Below are 22,739 nucleotides of genomic sequence, written 5' to 3' on the forward strand. Positions count from 1 at the left end.
GGTTGTCCTGAAGAATTTGAAGGTAATCCTCCTTTTTCATTGTCCCATTTACTCTCTGTAAAGCACCAGTTTGTGGCCAAACAGCTACCTTTTTGTTTCATCTGACTAAACACCTTTCCTCCAGAAGGTCTTATCTTTGACCATGTGATGTCAGATGAAACAAAAATCGAGCTGTTTGGCTAAAATCTTCAGCTCGGAGTTTGGGTCTTGGGCACAGTTGGGTGTTCCAACAGGTCAATGACCCCAAACACACGTCAAAAGTGGTAGATAAATGGCTAAATCAGGCTAGAATTAAGGTTTTAGAATGGCCTTCCCAAAGTCCTGACTTAAACGTGTGGACAATGCTGAAGAAACAAGTCCATGTTAGAAAACCAACACATTTAGCTGAACTGCATCAATTTTGTCAAAAGGAGTGGTCAAAAATTCAACCAGAAGCTTTTGGAAGGCTACCAAAAGCGCCTTATTGCAGTGAAACTTGCCAAGGGACATGTTAGCAAATATTAACATTACTGTATGTATACTTTTGACCCAGCACATTTGCTCACATTTTCAGTAGACCCATAATAAATTCATAAAAGAACCAAACTTCATGAATGTTTTTTGTGACCAACAAGTATGTGCTCCAATCACTCTATCACAAAAAAATAAGAGTTGTAGAAATGATTGGAAACTCAATACAGCCATGACATTATGATCAACCTACTCAGTGGCCTAGTGGTTAGAGCAGTGGTTCTTAACCTGGGTTTGATCGAACCTTAGGGGTTCGGTGAGTCGGCCTCAGGGTTTCGGCGGAGCCCCCGCCATGGAAGTATAGACACATCCGAATTATCGTGTAAATAAAACTCCTCCCTGTCGGGGAATTATGGAAACCCCCAAACAATGCAACCCTCTAATTTTCCATCTGATTTGCAGGTTTTTTGATTCATTGATTGAAACTTTTACTAGGAGATAGCAAAAGAAGAGAATACATTATATAAAACAGTACAGTTTACACAGTATAGTACATATTCCGTACAACTGACCACTAAATGGTATCAACCGAATAAGTTTTTCAACTTGTTTAAGTCGGGGTCCACGTTAATCAATTTGTGGTAATGTGTGTAAGGTGTGTAATTTGTTGTGAAATTATGAACTGTGTTGGTTTTGTTCTGTGAACAAGGTGAGGTTCATGTACAGTTCATTTTGTGCACCAAGATTTTCTTGAATTTGAAAAAAAAAAAAAAACATTTTATTTTTCACTTAAGAAGGGTTTGGTGATATGAAACTGGTAGGGTTGGGCACCTCTAACAAGGTTAAGAACCACTGAGTAGAGTGTCTGCCCTGAGATCGGGAGGTTGTGAGTTCAAACCCCGGCCGAGTCATACCAAAGACTATAAAAATGGGAGCCATTACCTCCCTGCTTGGCACTCAGCATCAAGGGTCGGAATTGGGGGTTAAATCACCACAAATGATTCCCGGGCGTGGCTCCGCTGCTGCCCACTGCTCCCCTCACCTCCCAGGGGGTGAAAAAGGGGATGGGTCAAATGCAGAGAAAAATTTCGCCACACCTTGTGTGTTTGACATCATTGGTACTTTAACTTTAACTCTCCAGACTCAAAAACTCTGCGGTGACATTTTTTTTTTTTTTTTTGTGGTAAATTTACAAAAATTAAGCATTACAAAAAGAATGTCGTTATAAGTTAATCATATTAAAAGAAACATTTGTAAATGTGTTAGCATATACGCTAGTACTGACAACGCTCGCTTGATTACATTACCGTGTCACGCACAAATGTGCATGAAGACACTCCTACAGACATCACACATAGGATGGTTAAGTAAGTATGAATTGTTTTAGTTGTATTGTAAAACTTAGAAACGTTACTCGGGGGGATGCATGAAGAATCCATTCGAGCAGAAACGCTACGGCTCGAAGCAGGAAATATATTTTCAAACCGCAACACCCGCAGTGAGTGAAGTTGTCTAAAACAGTGATTCTCAAATGGGGGTACTTGAAGGTATGCCAATGGGTACGTGAGATTTTTAAAAATATTTAAAAAACTGGTGGGGTTGGGTACCTCCAACAAGGTTAAGAACCACTGGGTTAGAGTGTCTGCCCTGAGATCGGGAGGTTGTGAGTTCAAACCCCGGCCGAGTCGTACCAAAGACTATAAAAATGGGAGCCATTACCTCCCTGCTTGGCACTCAGCATCAAGGCTTGGAATTAGGGGTTAAATCACCACAAATGATTCCCGGGCGTGGCTCCGCTGCTGCCCGCTGCTCCCCTCACCTCCCAGGGTGTGATAAAGGGGATGGCTCAAATGCAGAGGACACATTTCACCACACCTAGTGTGTGTGTGACAATCATTGGTACTTTAGCTTTCTTTACAAGTGTAAGTAAACTTTTAATCGTGACTGTATGAATGGGAAAAAAAATGAGACAAGGTGTTTACTTTGTAACCGGTGACCTCGGACTCATTCTCCAGGGCTTTAACCTGCTCCCAGTTCAATATTATCTTGGAGTTGGACGTGTTCCACATCACTTTACCAGGAGGCTGGCTTGGCGCTGAGGAAAACAAAAAGCGACAACATAAGCACGTAGAAAGCCGACGACAAGTATAATCAGACGTGCTGCGTACGAGGCTTTTTGGTGGTGATGCTGACGGTGGCGCTGGGCGGTCCGGCTCCCGCGGTGTTGTACGCCCTCACCGAGATGTAATATGAAGTGCTGCCTCTCATGCCGTGAATAACAGTCGACGTCTGATTCCCCACGGTCCTTTGCACATTGGCCGCGTCTTCCTTTTCACCTCGACCCCAGTATCTGAGCTGAGGAAAATGAAAACAGAACAACACCACAAAAGACACTTTAAAAGGAATTCCGCTGCTTCCTGTCAATCAGGTATGAACTCGGCTGGACAAAAAGACGCTCTGTGTTACGGCTCAGACTACTCATCCGTCTGTGCGCAACTCGGGACACGCCCACGGGCGCGCACATCCAGGGACGAGCCGCCAGCTGCAATCATTCACAGACAATCACTACACCTGCCTGTAATGAAGGACCTGCCTTCATAAGCCTGGACAACCTGGCATACCGGCACCGGAGTATAGTCTTCTGTACATGAGTAAGCATCCCGTATCTGGCTTCCATTCCGCATACTCGCTCTTCCCCTGCGAGTTCCGTGTTTCCATTGTGTCTGATGTTCCTATTGTCTTCTCGCAGCGCTCCCCGTGTTCTCCTGCGATCCCCTCTAGTTCCCCTTGCCTCCCTGACTGCCCTTTTGGATTCTCAACCTCCCGGACTTCCGTGTTCTTCATCTCTTCACAACATTTGGTAACACACACCTCAGCTAATCACACACATAGCCTCACATCACATACACTTTTGGATCTCGTCCACTCTCCATTTCCTTAGTTTAATTTATATTGTTTATTATTCTTATTACATATATATACAGTGGGGCAAAAAAGTATTTAGTCAGCCAGCGGTTGTGCAAGTTCTCCCACTTCAAATGATGACAGAGGTCTGTAGTTTTCATCATAGGTACACTTCAACTGTGAGAGACAGAATGTGGAAAAAAAAATCCAGGAATTCACATTGTAGGAATTTTAAAGAATTTATTTGTAAATTATGTTGGAAAATAAGTATTTGGTCAACCATTCAAAGCTCTCACTGATGGAAGGAGGTTTTGGCTCAAAATCTCACGATACATGGCCCCATTCATTCTTTCCTTAACACGGATCAATCGTCCTGTCCCCTTAGCAGAAAAACAGCCCCAAAGCATGATGTTTCCAGCCCCAAAGCATGATGTTTCCACCCCCATGTTTCACAGTAGGTATGGTGTTTTTGGGATGCAACTCAATATTCTTCTTCCTCCAAACACGACAAGTTGAGTTTATACCAAAAAGTTCTATTTTGGTTTCATCTGACCACATGACATTCTCCCAATCCTCTGCTGTATCATCCATGTATCCATTTTGGCATAAACTCAACTCGTCGTGTTTGGAGGAAGAAGAATACTGAGTTGCATCCCAAGAACACCATACCTACTGTGAAGCATGGGGGGTGGAAACATCATGCTTTGGGGCTGTTTTTCTGCTAAGGGGACAGGACGATTGATCCGTGTTAAGGAAAGAATGAATGGGCCATGTATCCTGAGATTTGGAGCCAAAACCTCCTTCCATCAGTGAGAGCTTTGAATGGTTGACCAAATACTTATTTTCCACCATAATTTACAAATAAATTCTTTAAAATTCCTACAATGTGAATTCCTGGATTTTTTTTCCACATTCTGTCTCTCACAGTTGAAGTGTACCTATGATGAAAATTACAGACCTCTGTCATCATTTGAAGCGGGAGAACTTGCACAATCGGTGACTGACTAAATACTTTTTTGCCCAACTGTATATTCACTATATATAAAATAAATCTTTGGACATTACTGCCACCTGGTGTCCGTTTTCCGTCACTCCCTTAGTTTAACCATAACACCGTGTTACCTTTGCACGTCTTTTGTTTGGACTCGCTCGTGTCGGACGGCAACACCACTTTTAAGGTGGGAGGTAAACAGTGTCACTTTACAAAACAAGTGAAACAAATGGAAGGAATATTCAAGGCCTGCCTGCCTGCAAATACTAATAACAGGTTTTCTTTGTCACCGCGGTTGTCAGCGCAGAAACGGCAGACATGCTTGGCAGCCCAAATATAATTTGACTTTCCTCGCAAGAATGATTTTCACACACTCTTCTCCTCTGTTGACTTTGAGTGGTCAACAATTTATATATCTGCCATTTCATGCATCCAATGGGTGGAAATAGCTTCTTTGTTCTCATCTGGGATTTCAAAGAAGAGCAGAATCCAAAGGCATACTTGCCAACCTTCAGACCTCCGATTTCTGGAGGATGGGGGGGGGGGGCGTGTTTGGGGGTTGGGCGTTGTTGGGGGCGTGGTTAAGAGGGGAGGAGTATATTTATAGCTATCCATCCATCCATTTCCTACCGCTTATTCCCTTTGGGGTCGTGGGGGGCGCTGGTGCCTATCTTAGCTACAATCGGGCGGAAGGCGCGGTACACCCTGGACAAGTCGCCACCTCATCGCAGTATGTGTAGAAATCTTTATTTATAATTGAATCACTATTTTTATATCTTTTTTTCTAAATAGTTCAAGAAAGACCACTACAAATGAGCAATATTTTGCACTGTTATACAATTTAATAAATCAGAAACTGATGACATAGTGCTGTATTTTACCTTTTTATCTCTTTTTTTCAACCAAAAATGCTTTGTTCTAATTAGGGGGTACTTGAATTAAAAAAAATGTTCACTTGGGGTAAATCACTGAAAAAAGGTTGAGAACCACTGCTCTAAAAGCTGTAGATGTTACTGTCACATATGCATGTACAGTAGATGGCAGTATTGTCCTGTTTAAGAGTGTCACAACATTGCTTTTTACGGCAGACAAACTGCTTTACGGTAGACGAAAACGTGACTGCTGTTGTTATGTGTTGTTGCCGTGCTGGGAAGACGTTAATGAGACTGCCTAATAATAAACCAAGAATTCGCCCTCGATCATTCTATCAATCAATCAATCAATCAATGTTTACTTATATAGCCCTAAATCACTAGTGTCTCAAAGGGCTGCACAAACCACTACGACATCCTCGGTAGGCCCACATAAGGGCAAGGAAAACTCACACCCAGTGGGACATCGGTGACAATAATGACCCAGTGGGACGTCGGTGACATTCTACAGTTATAACGTCTTGGACCAGGCCATCTGTTTATATTGTGGGAAAGCAGACGTGAAAACAGGCTGTGGACACGTCACTCGGGTCCACGTGGAGCTGGAGGGCGCGTGGCCTCCAGCTCCGCCTGAATTTCGGGAGATTTTCGGGAGAAAATTTGTCCCGGGAGGTTTTCGGGAGAGGCGCTGAATTTTGTGAGTCTCCCGGAAAATTCGGGAGCGTTGACAAGTATGCTAAAGGGGAACTGCACTTTTTTGTGAGAGACACGGACACATAGAGTCCTGGTCAAAAGTTTACATACACTTGTAAAGAACATAATTTTATGGCTGTCTTGAGTTTTCAGTCATTTCTACAAGTCAAATTTTTTTGTGATAGAGTGATTGGAGCACATACTTGTTGGTCATATTCATGAAGTTTGGTTCTTTTATGAATTTATTATGGGTCTACTGAAAATGTGAGCAAATCTGCTGGGTCAAAAGTGTACATACAGCAATGTTAATATTTGCTAACATGTCCCTTGGCAAGTTTCACTACAATAAGGCACTTTTGGTAGCCATCCACAAGCTTCTGGTGGAATTTTTGACCACTCCTCTTGACAAAATTGATGCAGTTCAGCTAAATGGGTTGGTTTTCTGACATGGACTTGTTTCTTCAGCATTGTCCATATGTTTCAGTCAGGACTTTGGTAAGGCCATTCTAAAACCTTCATTCTAGCCTGATTTAGCCATTTCTTTACCACTTTTGACGTGTGTTTGGGGTCATTGTCCTGTTGGAACACCCAACTGCGCCAAAGACCCAACCTCCGGGCTGATGACTTTATGTTGTCCTGAAGAATTTGGAGTTAATCCTCCTGTTTCATTGTTCCATTTACTCTCTGTAAAGCACCAGTTCCATTGGCAGCAAAACAGGCCCAGAGCATAATACTACCACCACCATGCTTGACGGTAGGAATTGTGTGTCTGGGATTGATCTCCTCCAAACATTGCTGGGTATTGTGGCCAAACAGCTCAATTTTTGTTTCATCTGACATCACATGGAGAAAGATAAGACCTTCTGGAGGAAAGTTCTGTGGTCAGATGAAACACAAATGCTGAAGAAACAAGTCCATGTCAGAAAACCAACAAATTTAGCTGAACTGCGCCAATTATGTCAAGAAGAGTGGTCGGCATTTCAAACAGCATCTTGCCAGAAGCTTGTGGATGGCTACCAAAAGTGCCTTATTGCAATGAAACTTGCCAAGGGACATGTAAGCAAATATTAACATTGCTGTATGTATACTTTTAACCTAGGAGACTTTGTCACATTTTCAGTAGACCCATAATAAAATTGTTAAAGAACCAAACTTCATGAATGTTTTTTGTGACCAACAAGTATGTGCTCCAATCACTCTATCACAAAAAAATAAGAGTTGTAGAAATGATTGGAAACTGAAGACAGTCATGAAAAGTGTATGTAAACTTTTGACCACGACTTTATTTGTGGCCTTTTTTGACTTTTTGACAATTCAATTCACTACAATGGTTGAGTATTTTGCAGTGGCGGGCTGTGTGTTTCCCGCCTAGGCCCTCAGTGATGTCCGACTCCAAAAACTACCTCAAAAAACCCCTAAATTGGGTGGTATAGCTCGGTTGGTAGAGCGGCCGTGCCAGCAACTTGAGGGTTGCAGGTTCAATCCCCGCTTCCGCCATCCTAGTCACTGCCGTTGTGTCCTTGGGCAAGACACTTTACCCACCTGCTCCCAGTGCCACCCACACTGGTTTAAATGTAACTTAGATATTGGGTGTCACTATGTAAAGCGCTTTGAGTCATTAGAGAAAAAGAGCTATATAAAATATCATTCACAAATTATGTCACCACATGACCATTGCTGGAGAAATTCTCTACAGAAACACATTTACGCCTTACACTGGATTGAAACACATCAACAGTGTACAAACCCCGTTTCCATATGAGTTGGAAAATTGTGTTAGCTGTAAATATAAACAGAATACAATGATTTGCAAATCCTTTTCAACTCATATTCAGTTGAATATGCTACAAAGACAACATATTTCATGTTCAAACTGATAAACATTTTTTTTTTTTCCAAATAATCATTATCTTTAGAATTTGATGCCAGCAACACGTGACAAAGAAGTTGGGAACGGTGGCAATAAATACTGACAAAGTTGAGAAATGCACATCAAACACTTATTTTGGAACATCCCACAGGTGTGCAGGCTAATTGGGAACAGGTGGGTGCCATGATTGGCTATAAAAGCAGCTTCCATGAAATGCTCAGTAATTCCCAAACAAGGATGGGGTGAGGGTCATCAATTTGTAAGCAAATTGTCAAACAGTTTTAGAACAACATTTCTCAACGAGCTATTGCTAGGAATTTAGGGATTTTACAATCTACGGTCCGCAAAATCATCAAAAGGTTCAGAGAATCTGGAGAAATCACTGCACGTAAGCCATGATATTATGGACCGTTGATCCCTCAGGCAGTGCTGCATCAAAAACCAACATCTGTGCGTAAAGGACATCACCACATGGGCTCAGAATACTTCATAAAACCACTGTCAGTAATTACAGTTGGTTGCTATATAGATAGATAGATAGATAGATAGATAGATAGATAGATAGATAGATAGATAGATAGATAGATAGATAGATAGTACTTTATTGATTCCTTCAGGAGAGTTCCTTCAACATCTGTAAGTGCAAGTTAAAACTCTGCTATGCAAAACACAACCCATTTTTCAACAACACCAAGGAACGCCGCTGGCTTTCGCTGGGCCCGAGCTCATCTAAGATGGACTGATGCAAAGTGGAAAAGTGTTCTGTGGTCTGACGAGTCCACATTTCAAATTATTTTTGGAAATATTCAACGTTGTGTCATCCAGACCAAAGGGGAAGCGAACCATCCAGACTGTTATTGATGCAAAGTTCAAAAGCCAGCATCTGTGATGGTATGGGGGTGTATTAGTGGCCAAGGCATGGGTAACTTACACATCTGTGAAGGCACCATTAATGCTGAAAGGTCCATACAGGTTTTGGAGCAACATATGTTGTCATCCAAGCAACGTTATCATAGACGCCCCTGCTTATTTCAGCAAGACAATGTCAAGCCACATGTTACATCAGCGTGGTTTCGTAGTAAAAGAGCGCGGATACTTTCCTGGCCCGCCTGCAGTCCAGACCTGTCTCCCATTGAAAATGTGTGGGGCATTATAAAGCGTAAAATACGACAGCGGAGACCCCGGACTGTTGAAGGACTGAAGCTCTACATAAAAGAATGAGAAAGAATTCCACTTTCAAAGCTTCAACAATTAGTTTCCTCAGTTCCCAAACATTTACTGAGTGTTGTTAAAAGAAAAGGTGATGTAACACAGTGGTGAACATGCCCTTTCCCAACTACTTTGGCACATGTTGCAGCCATGAAATTGTAAGTTAATTATTATTTGCAAAAAAAATTAAGTTTATGAGTTTGAACATCAAATATGTTGTCTTTGTAGTGCATTCAACTAAATATGAGTTAAAAAGGATTTGCAAATCATTGTATTCTGTTTGTATTTACATCTAACACAATTTCCCAACTCAAATGGAAACGGGTTTTGTATATAAATAAATCTAGAGCTTAACTACGCCCCCTGGTGGTCTGTGCCGTTTACTCCTCCCTGTACACAACTATATGTCCCCGTTCTCGTACAGTGCACAGACACCCGCATTGTTGATTCTGAAGGCCTCTGACAGATTTCTTACAGCATGGCAACATAAGCTAACTGAATTCTGATTGGACACAAACTAAAACTAAAAACAACAGCACTGGAACGAGCATAATATGACATGAAGAGAATATGAATACTTTTAGATATTTAGGGAAAAGCAAATAAAATTAAAGCTGCAAGCAGCGATGAACGGGACTGCTTGGACTGCTGCCCCCGCGACCCAAGCCCAGATAAGCGGTAGAAGATGGATGGATGGATTATTAAAAAGTTGTACACACATGTGTTATACATCAGTCTCATAGTAATAACAGTTGTAAAGTGGCTTGGGCATTTTATAAGGACGCCTTGGTGCCGCCATTTTGAGATTATAATGCATGGTGAATGTGATGCAGTTGTTGTATTGAAGTGGGAATAGCAAACTTCCTGTTAATTTTAGTTGGGGGCGGTCAGTGTGTGAAATATAGGTCTCAGTGAGACCTATATTGAGGTTTTTGTTTCATGTGTGTATGACAGTCCTACAGTTTTGTCTGAGCAGAAAGCCGCCATTTTGTGACAACAGCAGCAGCACAATAGTTCTTTGCGGGCACATAAAATCTAAAGTGGGGTAGTAATTAAAACTCTTTCTTTAACTTTTAATCAGAAGGGTTCAATCTCTCTTCTGTGCTTATTTGAAGCCGAAACGACAAACGGCCTCAGACGACATAATGTTTGAAAAAAAGCAACATTTTTTAACCAACTTTTGTATTGAAGAGGGAATAGCAAACTTCCTGTTGATTTTAGCTGGGTGGTGTTAGAGGATGGAATATAGGTCTAACTGAGACCTACGTAGTGTTTTTTATTTCATGTTTCTACGACATTCCTACTGGAAGTTAGACAAAGTTCTTTTCCTGTGTTTTCTTCCTAGGTGGTGCTAGAATGCAATTTTGAGTTTTGGGGTTTGGTTTTTTGATTGGATCGCAAATTTCGCCAGTCCTGATGTGTGTGTCGAGTTTTGAAGCATGTTAAAGGGGTCAAATTACAGCTCAAAGAGGTGGTGGTATAATAATAAAGAATAATAATAATAAAACCTTAGAAATTCAATAGGGTCCACTGTCCCAAAGGGACATCTGTCTCTAAAAATAATTGTATCTTTAATTATGGTTATGTCTGGTTATGTTAGGCCAGGGGTCGGGAACCTTTTTGGCTGAGAGAGCCATGCAAGTCAAATATTTTTAAAAGTATTTCCGTGAGAGCCATATCATTTATTATTTTTTTAACACTGAATACAACTATATGCATGCATTTTTAAGAAATACCAACATTTTTAGAGTATAATAAGTCTCTTATTCTTTTTAATGACATTGTTATTCTGAGGCTAACCAAAAATAAATAAAATAATTCTTACCATTAATATGACTTCTTGAACAGGTGTGGTAGAAACCGGATGGATGGATGAAAATGCATGAGAATGTTTTATATTTTAAACGTTGTTTTTAAAATTGTGATTACCAGCGGAATTATTCATGACTTATCGTGTTAAGCAATGTCAGCTAAGATTTATCTGAGAGCCAGATGCAGTCATCAAAAGAGCCACATCTGGCTCTAGAGCCATAGGTTCCCTACCCCTGGGTTAGGCCTTGCCGGTCCTGACGGCACACAACCGGTATTTTGGGTAATGAGTGCTGTCACACAACCCCTAAAACTCTTAAACCAAGATAGCACAGTACTTAAAGGCCTACTGAGACCCACAACTACCGACCACACAGTCTGATAGTTTATATATTAATGATGAAATATTAACATTGCAACACATGCCAATATAGCCGGTTTAGTTTACTAAATTGCAATTTAAAATTTCCCGCGATGTGCCCTGTTGAAAACGTCGCAGAATGATGACGCTTATGTTGACACGTGCTTGTGACGTTATTGGTTGGAGCGGACATTTTAGCCCAGCACCACTCACGGCTAAACGTCGTCTGCTTTAATCGCATAATTACACAGTATTTTGGACATCTGTGTTGCTGAATCTTTTGCAATTTGTTCAATTAATAATGGAGACGTCAAAGAAGAATGCTGTTGGTGGAAAGCGGTGGATTACAGCTGCCTTTAGCAACATAAACACAGCCGGTGTTTCTTAGTTTGTTGTGAAGCTTTAATATTGAACAGAGCGGTCAAGCGAACATGTTTCACTACCACATGTCAACCGGCAGGTTTCGGTGAGAAAATTGTGCTAATAAGTCAGCTCTTACCGGAGACATGAGCGGAGCTTGTGTCTTCCTGCAGCTGTCAAAGAGGCAGCTACGACTTTCTTGGCTCCTCCATGGCTTCCATCAGAGACACTGGCGGTCACCACACCCCTCCGACTTTCAGGTATGACTTTATAATCTCACTAAAACACTAGTTACACAATAAGCAGATAGGGGATTTTCCAGAATTATCTTAGTAAATGTGTCTAATAACATCTGAATCGCTCTCACTTATGTAATTTTTTTTTTCTCTAGTGCGTCACTCTAACTTTCCTCATCCACAAATCGTTCATCTTCGCCCAAATTAATGGGGAATTTGTCGCTTTCTTGCTGCTGGTGGCCATGATTGTAAACAATGTTCAGATGTGAGGAGCTCCACAACCCGTGACGTCACGCGCACATTGTCTGTTACTTCCGGTACAGGCAAGGCTTTTTTATTAGCGACCAAAAGTTGCGAACTTTAACTTCGATGTTCTCTACTAAATCCTTTCAGCAAAAATATGGCAAAATCGCGAAATGATCAAGTATGACACATAGAATGGACCTGCTATCCCCGTTTAAATAAGGAAATCTCATTTCAGTAGGACTTTAAGTAACAAGAAAGACAATGAAGAACCCTAAAGCCTAGGGATTAGTGCGGACTATTATGCATGCAAGCTTTTCTCCCTCCTTTGCCCAAGGTATTGTACATGAGCCTAAGACGTTCATCAATAATAAAGGAGAACAAGAGAGCCACGCAAACATACTTTCCACGCACACACATTCCCAAGCACTGAAAGCATGCAAACAGTAAACGAGGAACATAATATCACTGTAGTTTACCTCATAGCCCAGCACTCTTTTCTTATTTGCATTCCAGGGAAGAGCCTTCCATGCAATTTCAATCTGGGATGCTGAGAGGCTCTTGGCACGTACCCTCGTTGGTGCTCGGCCGGGCTCTGAAGTTGATGCATAAAGACTTTAGAAGGAGCACTCATTTTTGAAGAGCCCTCAAAGAGGGAACATTAAAAAGTACTTCCTGCGCTTTTTTTTTTCTTTCATCAGAAGAACAGAAACATGCGTTTTCCCCCTAAATCCTGCAAGGCCACTCCTCCGATCAATACAGTGGGGCAAAAAAAGTATTTAGTCAGCCAGCGATTGTGCAAGTTCTCCCACTTCGAATGATGACAGAGGTCTGTAATTTTCATCATAGGTACACTTCAACTGTGAGAGACAGAATGTGGAAAATAAATCCAGGAATTCACATTGTAGGAATTTTAAAGAATTTATTTGTAAATGATGGTGGAAAATAAGTATTTGGTCACTTCAAACAAGGAAGATCTCTGGCTCTCACAGACCTGTAACTTCTTCTTTAAGAAGCTCTTCTGTCCTCCACTCGTTACCTGTATTAATGGAACCTGTTTGAACTTGTTATCTGTATAAAAAACACCGGTCCAAATAAGGTGACCAAACAAGTATTTGGTCAACCATTCAAAGCTCTCACTGATGGAAGGAGGTTTTGGCTGAAAATCTCACGATACATGGCCCCATTCATTCTTTCCTAACACGGATCAATCGTCCTGTCCCCTTAGCAGAAAAACAGCCCCAAAGCATGATGTTTCCACCCCCATGCTTCACAGTAGGTATGGTGTTCTTGGGATGCAACTCAGTATTCTTCTTCCTCCAAACACGACAAGTCGAGTTCATACCAAAAAGTTCTATTTTGGTTTCATCTGACCACATGACATTCTCCCAATCCTCTGCTGTATCATCCATGTATCCATTTTGGTATAAACTCAACTGGTCGTGTTTGGAGGAAGAAGAATACCGAGTTGCATCCCAAGAACACCATACCTACTGTGAAGCATGGGGGTGGAAACATCATGCTTTGGGGCTGCTTTTCTGCTAAGGGGACAGGACGATTGATCCGTGTTAAGGAAAGAACGAATGGGGCCATGTATCGTGAGATTTTCAGCCAAAACCTCTTTCTATCAGTATCAGCTTTGAATGGTTGACCAAATTTTCCACCATAATTTACAAATAAATTCTTTAAAATTCCTACAATGTGAATTCCTGGATTTTTTTTTCACATTCTGTCTCTCACAGTTGAAGTGTACCTATGATGAAAATTACAGACCTCTGTCATCATTTGAAGTGGGAGAACTTGCACAATCGCTGGCTGACTAAATACTTTTTTGCCCCACTGTATATATAGCTGAGTCAGCAAAAAGCGTTGGCGGAAGCCACAATGCACACCTTCCTCTGCCGAGTAGATAGTCGCCACCGCTCCGAAGGGACCTTCGCCCTCGTTGTTGTAAACTCCGACCTTCACATGAAAAGGTGAAAAGGGCTGGATGCTTTCGTTTTTGAAGACGTATCTGGATGTGTCGGCAGACGGTACGGCGGCCTGCATCCAACCTGTGGCACCGAGGGGTCGGAAAGCCACAACATAGCCGAACCCTGGTCCATTCTGTAGCTCTTCTGGAACAGGCTGGGACAGCAAATACACAAACATGTCACACGTGAAGTATTATCCCAAGAACCAAATTCAGTCATGGCGAGAGGCAAAGCCATCCTTGACTTAGGATATCGGAATCGGTAATTAGGAGTTGGACAATATCGGATATCGGCAAAAAAGCCATTATCGGACATCTCTAGTATCAAGACAATTGATTGATTGATTGATACTTTTATTAGTAGATTGCACAGTACAGTACATATTCCGTACAATTGACCACTAAATGGTAACACCCCAATAAGTTTTTCAACTTGTGTAAGTCGGGGTCCACGTAAAGTTTTTCCCGGCCAATGCAACCGAAATTTTTACCATGAATTGATTAACGTGGACCCCGACTTAAACAAGTTGAAAAAAGTATTCGGGTGTTACCATTTAGTGGTCAATTGTACGGAATATGTACTGAACTGTGCAGGTCGCCCGTAAGGACCAGATGAGTCGCCCGCTGGCCTGTTCCAAAAATAGCTCAAATAGCAGCACTTACCAGTGAGCTGCCTCTATTTTTTAAATTGTATTGATTTACTAGCAAGCTGGTCTCGCTTTGCTGGACATTTTTAATTCTAAGAGAGACAAAACTCAAATAGTATTTGAAAATACAAGAAAATATTTTAAAGACTTGGTCTTCACTTGTTTGAAAAAAAAAAAGCATTTATTTTTTTACTTTGCTTCTTATAACTTTCAGAAAGACAATTTTAGACAAAAAATACAACCTTAAAAATGATTTTAGGATTTTTAAACACATATACCTTTTTACCTTTTAAATTCCTTCCTCTTCTTTCCTGACAATTTGAATCAATGTTCAAGTATTTTTTTTATTGTAAAGAATAATAAATACATTTTAATTTTATTCTTCATTTTAGCTTCTGTTTTTTCAACAAAGAATATTTGTGAAATATTTCTCTCAACTTTGATTAAAATTCAAAAAAAATATTCTGGCCAATCTAGAAAATCTGTAGAATCAAATTTAAATCTTATTTCAAAGTCTTTTTAATTTCTTTAAAAATATTTGTTCTGGAAAATCTAGAAGAAATAATGATTTGTCTTTGTTAGAAATATAGCTTGGTCCAATTTGTTATATATTCTAACAAAATGCAGATTGGATTTCAACCTATTTAAAACATGTCATCAAAATTCTAAAATTAATCTTAATCAGGAAAAATGACTAATGATGTTCCATAAATTCTTTTTTAAAAATGTTTTCAAAAAGATTCGAATTAGCTAGTTTTTCTCTTCATTTTTTTCGGTTGAATTTAGAATTTTAAAGAGTCGGAATTGAAGATCAACTATGTTTCATAATTTAATTGTTTATTTTTTGTGTGTTTTGTCCTCTATTAAACCGTTCAATTAAGTGTTTTTTCATCATTTATTCTCTACAAAAAACCTTCCGTAAAACGAAAAAAAAGGTACGACGGAATGACAGACAGAAATACCCTTTTTTTTTTTTTTATCTATATATAGATTTATTTATTTAAGGTAAATTGAGCAAATTGGCTATTTCTGGCAATTTATTGAAGTGTGTATCAAACTGGTAGCCCTTGGCATTAATCAGTACCCAAGAAGTAGCTCTTGGTTTCAAAAAGGTTGGTGACCCCTGGGTTAGTGTCCGCCCTGAGATCAGGAGGTTGTGAGTTCAAACTCCGGCCGAGTCGTACCAAAGACTATAAAGATGGGAGCCATTACCTCCCTGCTTGGCACTCAGCATCAAGGGTTGGAATTGGGGGTTAAATCACCAAAAATGATTCCCGGGCGCGGCACTGCTGCTGCCCACTGCTCCCCTCACCTCCCAGGGGGTGATCAAGGGGATGGCTCAAATGCAGAGGACCAATTTCACCACACCTAGTGTGTGTGTGACAATCATTGGTACTTTAACTTTAACTTCAACTCCAGCCTTGACCACCTGACTGCGAGGTGGACATGCTGAACACTAAGCAACTGTGCAAACCCAACAGGAGCTTGAAGGCCTACTAAAAGCCACTACTACTGACCACACAGTCTGATAGTTTATATATCAATGATGAAATATTAACATTGCAACACATGCCAATACGGCCTTTTTAGTTGACTAAATTACAATTTTAAATTTCCCACAGAGTTTCCTGTTGAAAACGTCGCGGAATGATGACGCGTGCTTGTGACGTTATTGGTTGGAGGGGACATATTATCCCAGCACCACTTATGGCTAAAAGTCGTCTCTTTTCATCGCATAATTACCCAGTATTTTGGACTTCTGTGTTGCTGAATCTTTTGCAATTTGTTCAATTAATAATGGAGACATCAAAGAAGAATGCTGTTGGTGGAAAGCGGTGGATTGCAGCTGCCTTTAGCAACATAAACACAGCCGGTGTTTCTTTGTTTGTTGTGAAGCTTTAACAAAGAGCGGTCAAGCGAACATGTTTCTTAACCAGCAAGTTTTTGGATGGGAGAGTTGTGATATTAAGTCGGCTCTTAACGGAGACTTGAGTGGATTACGCGACCTCATCCTGCAGCTCAAAAAGGCAGCTGTGATCTTGGCTCCTCGGCTTCTCTCAGAGACACTGGTGTTCACCGCAGCAATCCGACTTTCAGGTATGACTTCATAATCTCACTAAAATACTATTAAAACAATAAGCAGATAGGGGATCTTCCAGAAATTTGTCTATTTACGTCTGAAACGCTCCCACTGCCGCCGCCTTTTTTTTTTTTTTTTTTTAGCGCTTCACTGTAACTTTCCTCATCCACAAATCTGTCATCCTCGCTCAAATTAATGGGGAAATCGTCGCTTTCTCGGTCCAAATTGCTCTTACTGCTGGTGGCTCACATTTTCGGTACAGGCAAGGCTTCTTTATTAGCGACAAAAAGTTGCAAACTTTATCGTCGATGTTCTCTACTAAATCCTTTCAGCAAAAATATGTCAATATCGCGAAATGATCAAGTATGACACAAAGAATGGACCTGCTATCCCCGTTTGAATAAGAAAATCTCATTTCAGTAGGCCTTTAAAGATCACACAAATTACAGAGTAATTGGCGTGAAAAGCAAGTGTTAAAATTTAAGGAATTTTTCCTCTTCAATGCCAGAGTTCCCTCTCCAACTCCAAGAAAGCAGGCTGTCATTGTGCTATTGAACCGAGTATTTCTATCACCCCCGTTATTGGACTAAAAATTGTCTCTGTTTGAGACCAACTCAACCACCTCCTGAAGTCATTTGGCATCCAACATCAAAGAAATGTGCAGGCGTTCAAAGGGAGCCGCGATGACCGATGCCAATTCGGACAGTTTGCGGTGTTTTTTCAGAACTGGCATCTTAAGTTATCTTCGAATTCTTTAACTTGTTTATTAGAGCCATTTGGTATAAAAATGCTGTGCTCATCATAGACAATCAGTGTTCATTTACCGACTACTCTATAGAGCAGGGGTGCCCATTACGTCGATCGCGAGCTACCAGTCGACCGCGGGGGGTGTGTCAGTCCATCTCCAGCCAGGCTTTTAAAAAAAATAGACCTAAAAATGAGTGATCATCAATCTTCACCAAGACGTCACTTAAATGACATTCACGGTACCGGAGGGTCTTGTGAGATGACGCTGGCTGCTGCAAGATCATTATTATGAAAATATGACCGAGAGGAAGGCGAGAAACACTTTTTATTTCAACAGACTTTCGCGCCGTCCCTTCCGTCAAAACTCTAAAGGCCGACTGCACATTTCCTATCTTCACAATAAAAGCCCTGCTTCATGCTGCCTGCGCTAACTAAATACAGAGTCTCGGAAAACTGGCGTGCACAAGCGATCTCTCAGAAAGCTGGCGCGCACATCACTTGTGCACGCCAGCTTTCTGAGACTCTTATTTTGTTAGTGCAGGCAGCATGAAGCAGGGCTTTTATTGTGAAGATAGGAAATGTGCAGTCGGCCTTTAGAGTTTTGACGGAAGGGACGGCGCGAAAGTCTGTTGAAATAAAAAGTGTTTCTCGCCTTCCTCTCTGTCATTTTTTCATAATAATGAAGTGGCAGCAGCCAGCGTCATCTCACAAGACCCTCGGGTGCCGTGAATGTCAATCAAGCAAGCTACGGAATTTGCCGCCAATGTTTTTCTTGTAAAGTGTATGGAAGCTGGATGAATTAGATGCCAAAAACCAACCACTTTCATGTGGTATTGTACAGAAAGGACAACTTTTTTTCTCCTCCATTTGAAAATGTGGGCGTTATCATCATTACTGTCTGATTCCAATCAATGCAAGTCATCAGAATCAGGTAATACACCAACTTATATTCTTGTCTTTGTGAAAGAAAGACATCTATATGTGTTACACATGCTTGTATTATCATTAAACACATTTAACTTGTTTACAAAAATGTCTCTTTCATAAATAAATAAATATAAATGATATATATAAATGAGGTAGATCCCCTCGAGTTGGTCAATTGAAAAGTAGCTCGCCTGCAGAAAAAGTGTGGGCACCCCTGCTATAGACCATGAATTGATTGACGTGAACCCCGACTTAAACAAGTTGAAAAACTTATTGGGGTGTTACCATTTAGTGGTCAATTGTACGGAATATGTACTGTACTGTTCAATCTACTAATGTAAGTTTCAATCAATTAATCAATCTAACCAGAGCCATTTAAAAAAAATTATAATTAAACCTGTTCTTAAAAAAGTCTAACCTTCATCCGGATGTCTCAGTTAATTACTAATCAAACTTTCAAAGATTCTCAGAACAGAATTTGCCAAAAAATACAACCTGGCATGAAACAATGATTTAAGGAATTTTAGTCAAGCTCTAGAACAGGGGTCCCCAAACTTTTTGACTGGGGGTGTGAGACTTGTGTGGCATAGCAATGCCGGATTTGTTCCTCCGTGGATGCGTCGGGCAAGAACACAGCGAAAGGTAAGATATAAAGGATTTATTAAATTAATAAAAAGGCTAGGAACAAAAATACTGGTGCTAGACAGAAACGGCAAACAAAAGCGCTAGCATGAAGGCGAGGGAAACAAACAGATACACTAATACATGGCACAAAGGCACAAAAGGGAAAAAAAACAAATAGCATGAAAGCTAGGAATAAAATGAAGCGTAGCGTGAGAGCTAACAAGTGAGAGCATAAAAAACAAGTCATCAACTGTTGCGGGAAAGCAAACTAGGATCTTAGACCGAAGAACGAAAAGGAGCAGGCTTATATAAGGCAGTGATCAGTAGAAACAGCCGTGCGGGAACCAAGAGTAGCAGGTGGAAACAATATGCAGTCATGGTGACAAAGTGAACAGGAAATAAGGAAGTCCAAACAACAGAATGTGAAAAAAGGAACAAAGCTACAATATGTGATAATCCGACCATCGGATCACAACAGGGGGACCGCATTGGGTTAAAAATATTTGGCTGGGGGCCCGGCTGTGTATATATGTATACATGTATGTGTATATATATGTATGTGTATGTGTATATATATATATATATATATATATATATATATATATATATATATATATATATATATACATATATACACAGTATATTTATATATACAGTCGCGATCAAAAGTTGACATACACTTGTAAAGACAATAATGTCATGCTGTCTTGAGTTTCTAATCATTTCTACAACTCTTATTTTTTTGGGAAAGAGTGTTGGTCACAAAAAAAAAAAATCATGAAGTTTGGTTCTTTTATGAATTTATTATGGGTCTACTGAAAGTGTGAGCAAATCTGCTGGGTCAAAAGTATTCATAAAGCAATGTTAATATTTGCTTACATGTCCTTTAGCAAGTCTCACTACAACAAGGCGCTTTTGGTAGCCATCCATAAGCTTCTGGTTGAAATTTTGACCACTCATCTTGACAAAATTGGTGCAGTTCAGCTAAATTTGTTGGTTTTCTAACATGGACTTGTTTCTTCAGCATTGTCCACACATTTAAGTCAGGTCTTTTGGAAGACCTTTTCTTAAACCTTAATTCTAGCCTGATTTAGCCATTCCTTTACCACTTCTGGCATGTGTTTGGGGTCATTGTCCTGTTGGAACACCCAACTGCGCCCAAGACCCAAACTCTGGCCTGATGATTTTAGGTTGTCCTGAAGGATTTGGAGGTCATCTTCCTTTTTCATTGTCCCATTTACTCTCTGTAAAGCACCAGTTCCATTGGCAGTAAAACAGGCCCAGAGCATAATACTACCACCACCATGATTGACGGTGGGCGTGGTGTTCCTGGGATTAAAGCCCTAACCTTTTCTCCTCCAAAAATATTGCTGGGTATTGCGGCCAAACACCTCCATTTTTTTTTCATCTGACATCACATATACAAAGATAAGACCTTCTGGATGAAAGTTCTGTGGTCAGATGAAACATAAAATGAGCTGTCATCCCGGGGCCCCACAGATAAATCACTTTGACTTTGACACATACGGTTTAGATGAAGATTCAATTGCAATCCTCACGGAAGGTTTAAAAAAGGGGCTGCAACTAGCGTCTTTTTGTGTCTTTTTCGCCACCTCGGGGAGGTCAAAGTCGACAGGTCTGTCGGTCCATGACCACATTTGTCTACTACCATTAAACTGATATCAATGCATCGCTCAAATAGGCCGTCTGCGTTTGCGTTTATGATAACAATATCACTCATATTTGGTCAATATTCAGGTCGCGACATGTAAATAAAATATTGGCGGTGTTTTTTGGACATTTTTCTTACAGGGTTTTCTTGGTCCAATACAGGACCCTCAATCTGTTGATTTAATCCTTAGCTACTTATTCACAATTTCGAATGCATGAAAACAGGTTTTTGATCCGGCCTGCGGACATAGGCCTTGAGGAATTGCCTTGATTAAAAAAAAATAAGTCCTATGTGTTGGTTCATTTACAATTTGTACATATTATTAATAACCACTTGAGGAGCAGTTAGAAGTTTTGTGCGAGACACGGGGAGCCATTCTTCGACCAGCAAGGTTCAGTCTTTACATGCTCCCCTTTAACAATTTTGGTTAAAAAAAAATTAAGTCTATGTGGAAGTTTTGTGCACATTAGCAGGGAGCCTTTATTATTACTAGATTTCCAAAGCTGCCTTTATGTCAAAGAATGAAACAAATACAAAGCTGGGAGTGTTAAAGAATGCATTGAATTAAATGGTAAAAAAGTACACTATATTGCCAAAAGTATTTGGCCACCTGCCTTGACTCACATATGAACTTAAAGTGCCCTCCCATTCCTAACCCATAGGGTTCAATATGATCTCGGACCACCTTTTGCAGCTATTACTGCTTCAACTCTTCTGGGAAGGCTGTCCACAAGGTTGTGGAGTGTGTTTATAGGAATTTTCCACCATTCTTCCAAAAGCTCATTGGTGAGGACACACACTGATGGCCTGACTCTCAGTCTCTGTTCTAATTCATCCCAAAGGAGTTCTATCAAGTTCAGGTCAGGACTCTGTGCAAGCCAGTCAAGTTCATCCGTACCAGTCTCTGTCTCTGTCTGTTTTTGTTGGTCGATAAGGTTTGGCTCTCAGTCTACGTTCTAATTCACCCCGAAGGTGTTCTATGGGGCTCAGGTCACGACTCTGTGCAGGCCAGTCAAGTTCATCCACACCAGACTGTGTCGTCCATGTGGCCAGGCCAAGTGATTAGGACACCTGATCCTACAGTAAAGTTAAAGTACCAATGATTGTCACACACACACTAGGTGTGGTGAAATTTGTCCTATGCATTTGAGCCATCCCTTTGATCACCCCCTGGGAGGTGAGAGGAGCAGTGGGCATCATTTTTGGTGATTTGGATGGGTGACTAAATACTAAACATGACTCACTAACCTTTTTTGTGACCACAAAAATGCCTTATTGCCATACATTTGTAACATATATTTTAAGAATACAGCCTTCTGACATGCATCCTGAGTGCGCTTACCTCCCATGTGATGACTAATTCCGAACGACTCCCACCGCCACCGCTCACGTTAGCTGGTGTGACCATTGGAGCTAGTGGGGGAAAAGAGGCATACATTTGAATCTTGCTTTGGATTTATGCCTAAAAAACCTACATAGAATCATGCTTAATGTGATACCTGGGAATTAGACAGAGAGAACAAGCCAGGGGTTTGCAACCTGCGGCTCTTGTATCCGTGTCTAGTCACTATGTCCAAAAAATACTACAAAATATATACCCTACTGCGACCCCCTGCACCCCCCGGTTGGCAAGTACCATATTTCCTTGAATCGCTGCCGGGTACATAGTATGCACCTGCCTAGAATTACTGCCGGGTCAAACTCGCAAAATAATTAGCGCATGCTTACAATTACCGCCGGCTCAAACTCGTTTCGCCAAATATTATTTTTATTAGCGCATGTCTAGAATTTCCGCCGGGTCAAACTCGTTTCGCAAAATAATTAGCATATGCCTAGAATTTCCACAATATTTTCACAAAGATAAAATAAGTCATAGTTTTGGTTCGTTTAATAGTTAAAACAAATTTACATTATTGCAATCAGTTGATAAGACTTTGTCCTTTACAATTATAAAAGCTTTATTACAAAAATCTACTACTCTGCTAGCATGTCAGCAGACTGGGGTAGATCCTGCTGAAATCTTATGTATTGAATGAATACAGAATCCTTTTAAATCAGAAAAAAATCGTTTT

At 40.7% G+C, this 22,739-nt stretch overlaps 1 protein-coding gene across 2 annotated transcripts in view; it reads right to left on the minus strand.

The window, feature by feature from the left end:
- LOC133535176 (contactin-4-like) overlaps positions 1-22,739 on the minus strand; it is a 645,232-nt gene that overhangs the window by 7,829 nt on the left and 614,664 nt on the right. For both annotated transcript variants that reach the window (XM_061874742.1, XM_061874741.1), the window contains 5 exons: positions 22,010-22,080; positions 13,891-14,125; positions 12,478-12,593; positions 2,619-2,805; positions 2,433-2,545 (listed from right to left, as the gene is read on the minus strand). In XM_061874742.1, the coding sequence (XP_061730726.1) occupies positions 2,433-2,545; positions 2,619-2,805; positions 12,478-12,593; positions 13,891-14,125; positions 22,010-22,080 (722 nt within the window). The remainder of the gene's footprint in view (positions 1-2,432; positions 2,546-2,618; positions 2,806-12,477; positions 12,594-13,890; positions 14,126-22,009; positions 22,081-22,739) is intronic.

This window comes from Nerophis ophidion, linkage group LG16, assembly GCF_033978795.1.
Source record: "Nerophis ophidion isolate RoL-2023_Sa linkage group LG16, RoL_Noph_v1.0, whole genome shotgun sequence".
Classification (NCBI taxonomy): domain Eukaryota; kingdom Metazoa; phylum Chordata; class Actinopteri; order Syngnathiformes; family Syngnathidae; genus Nerophis; species Nerophis ophidion.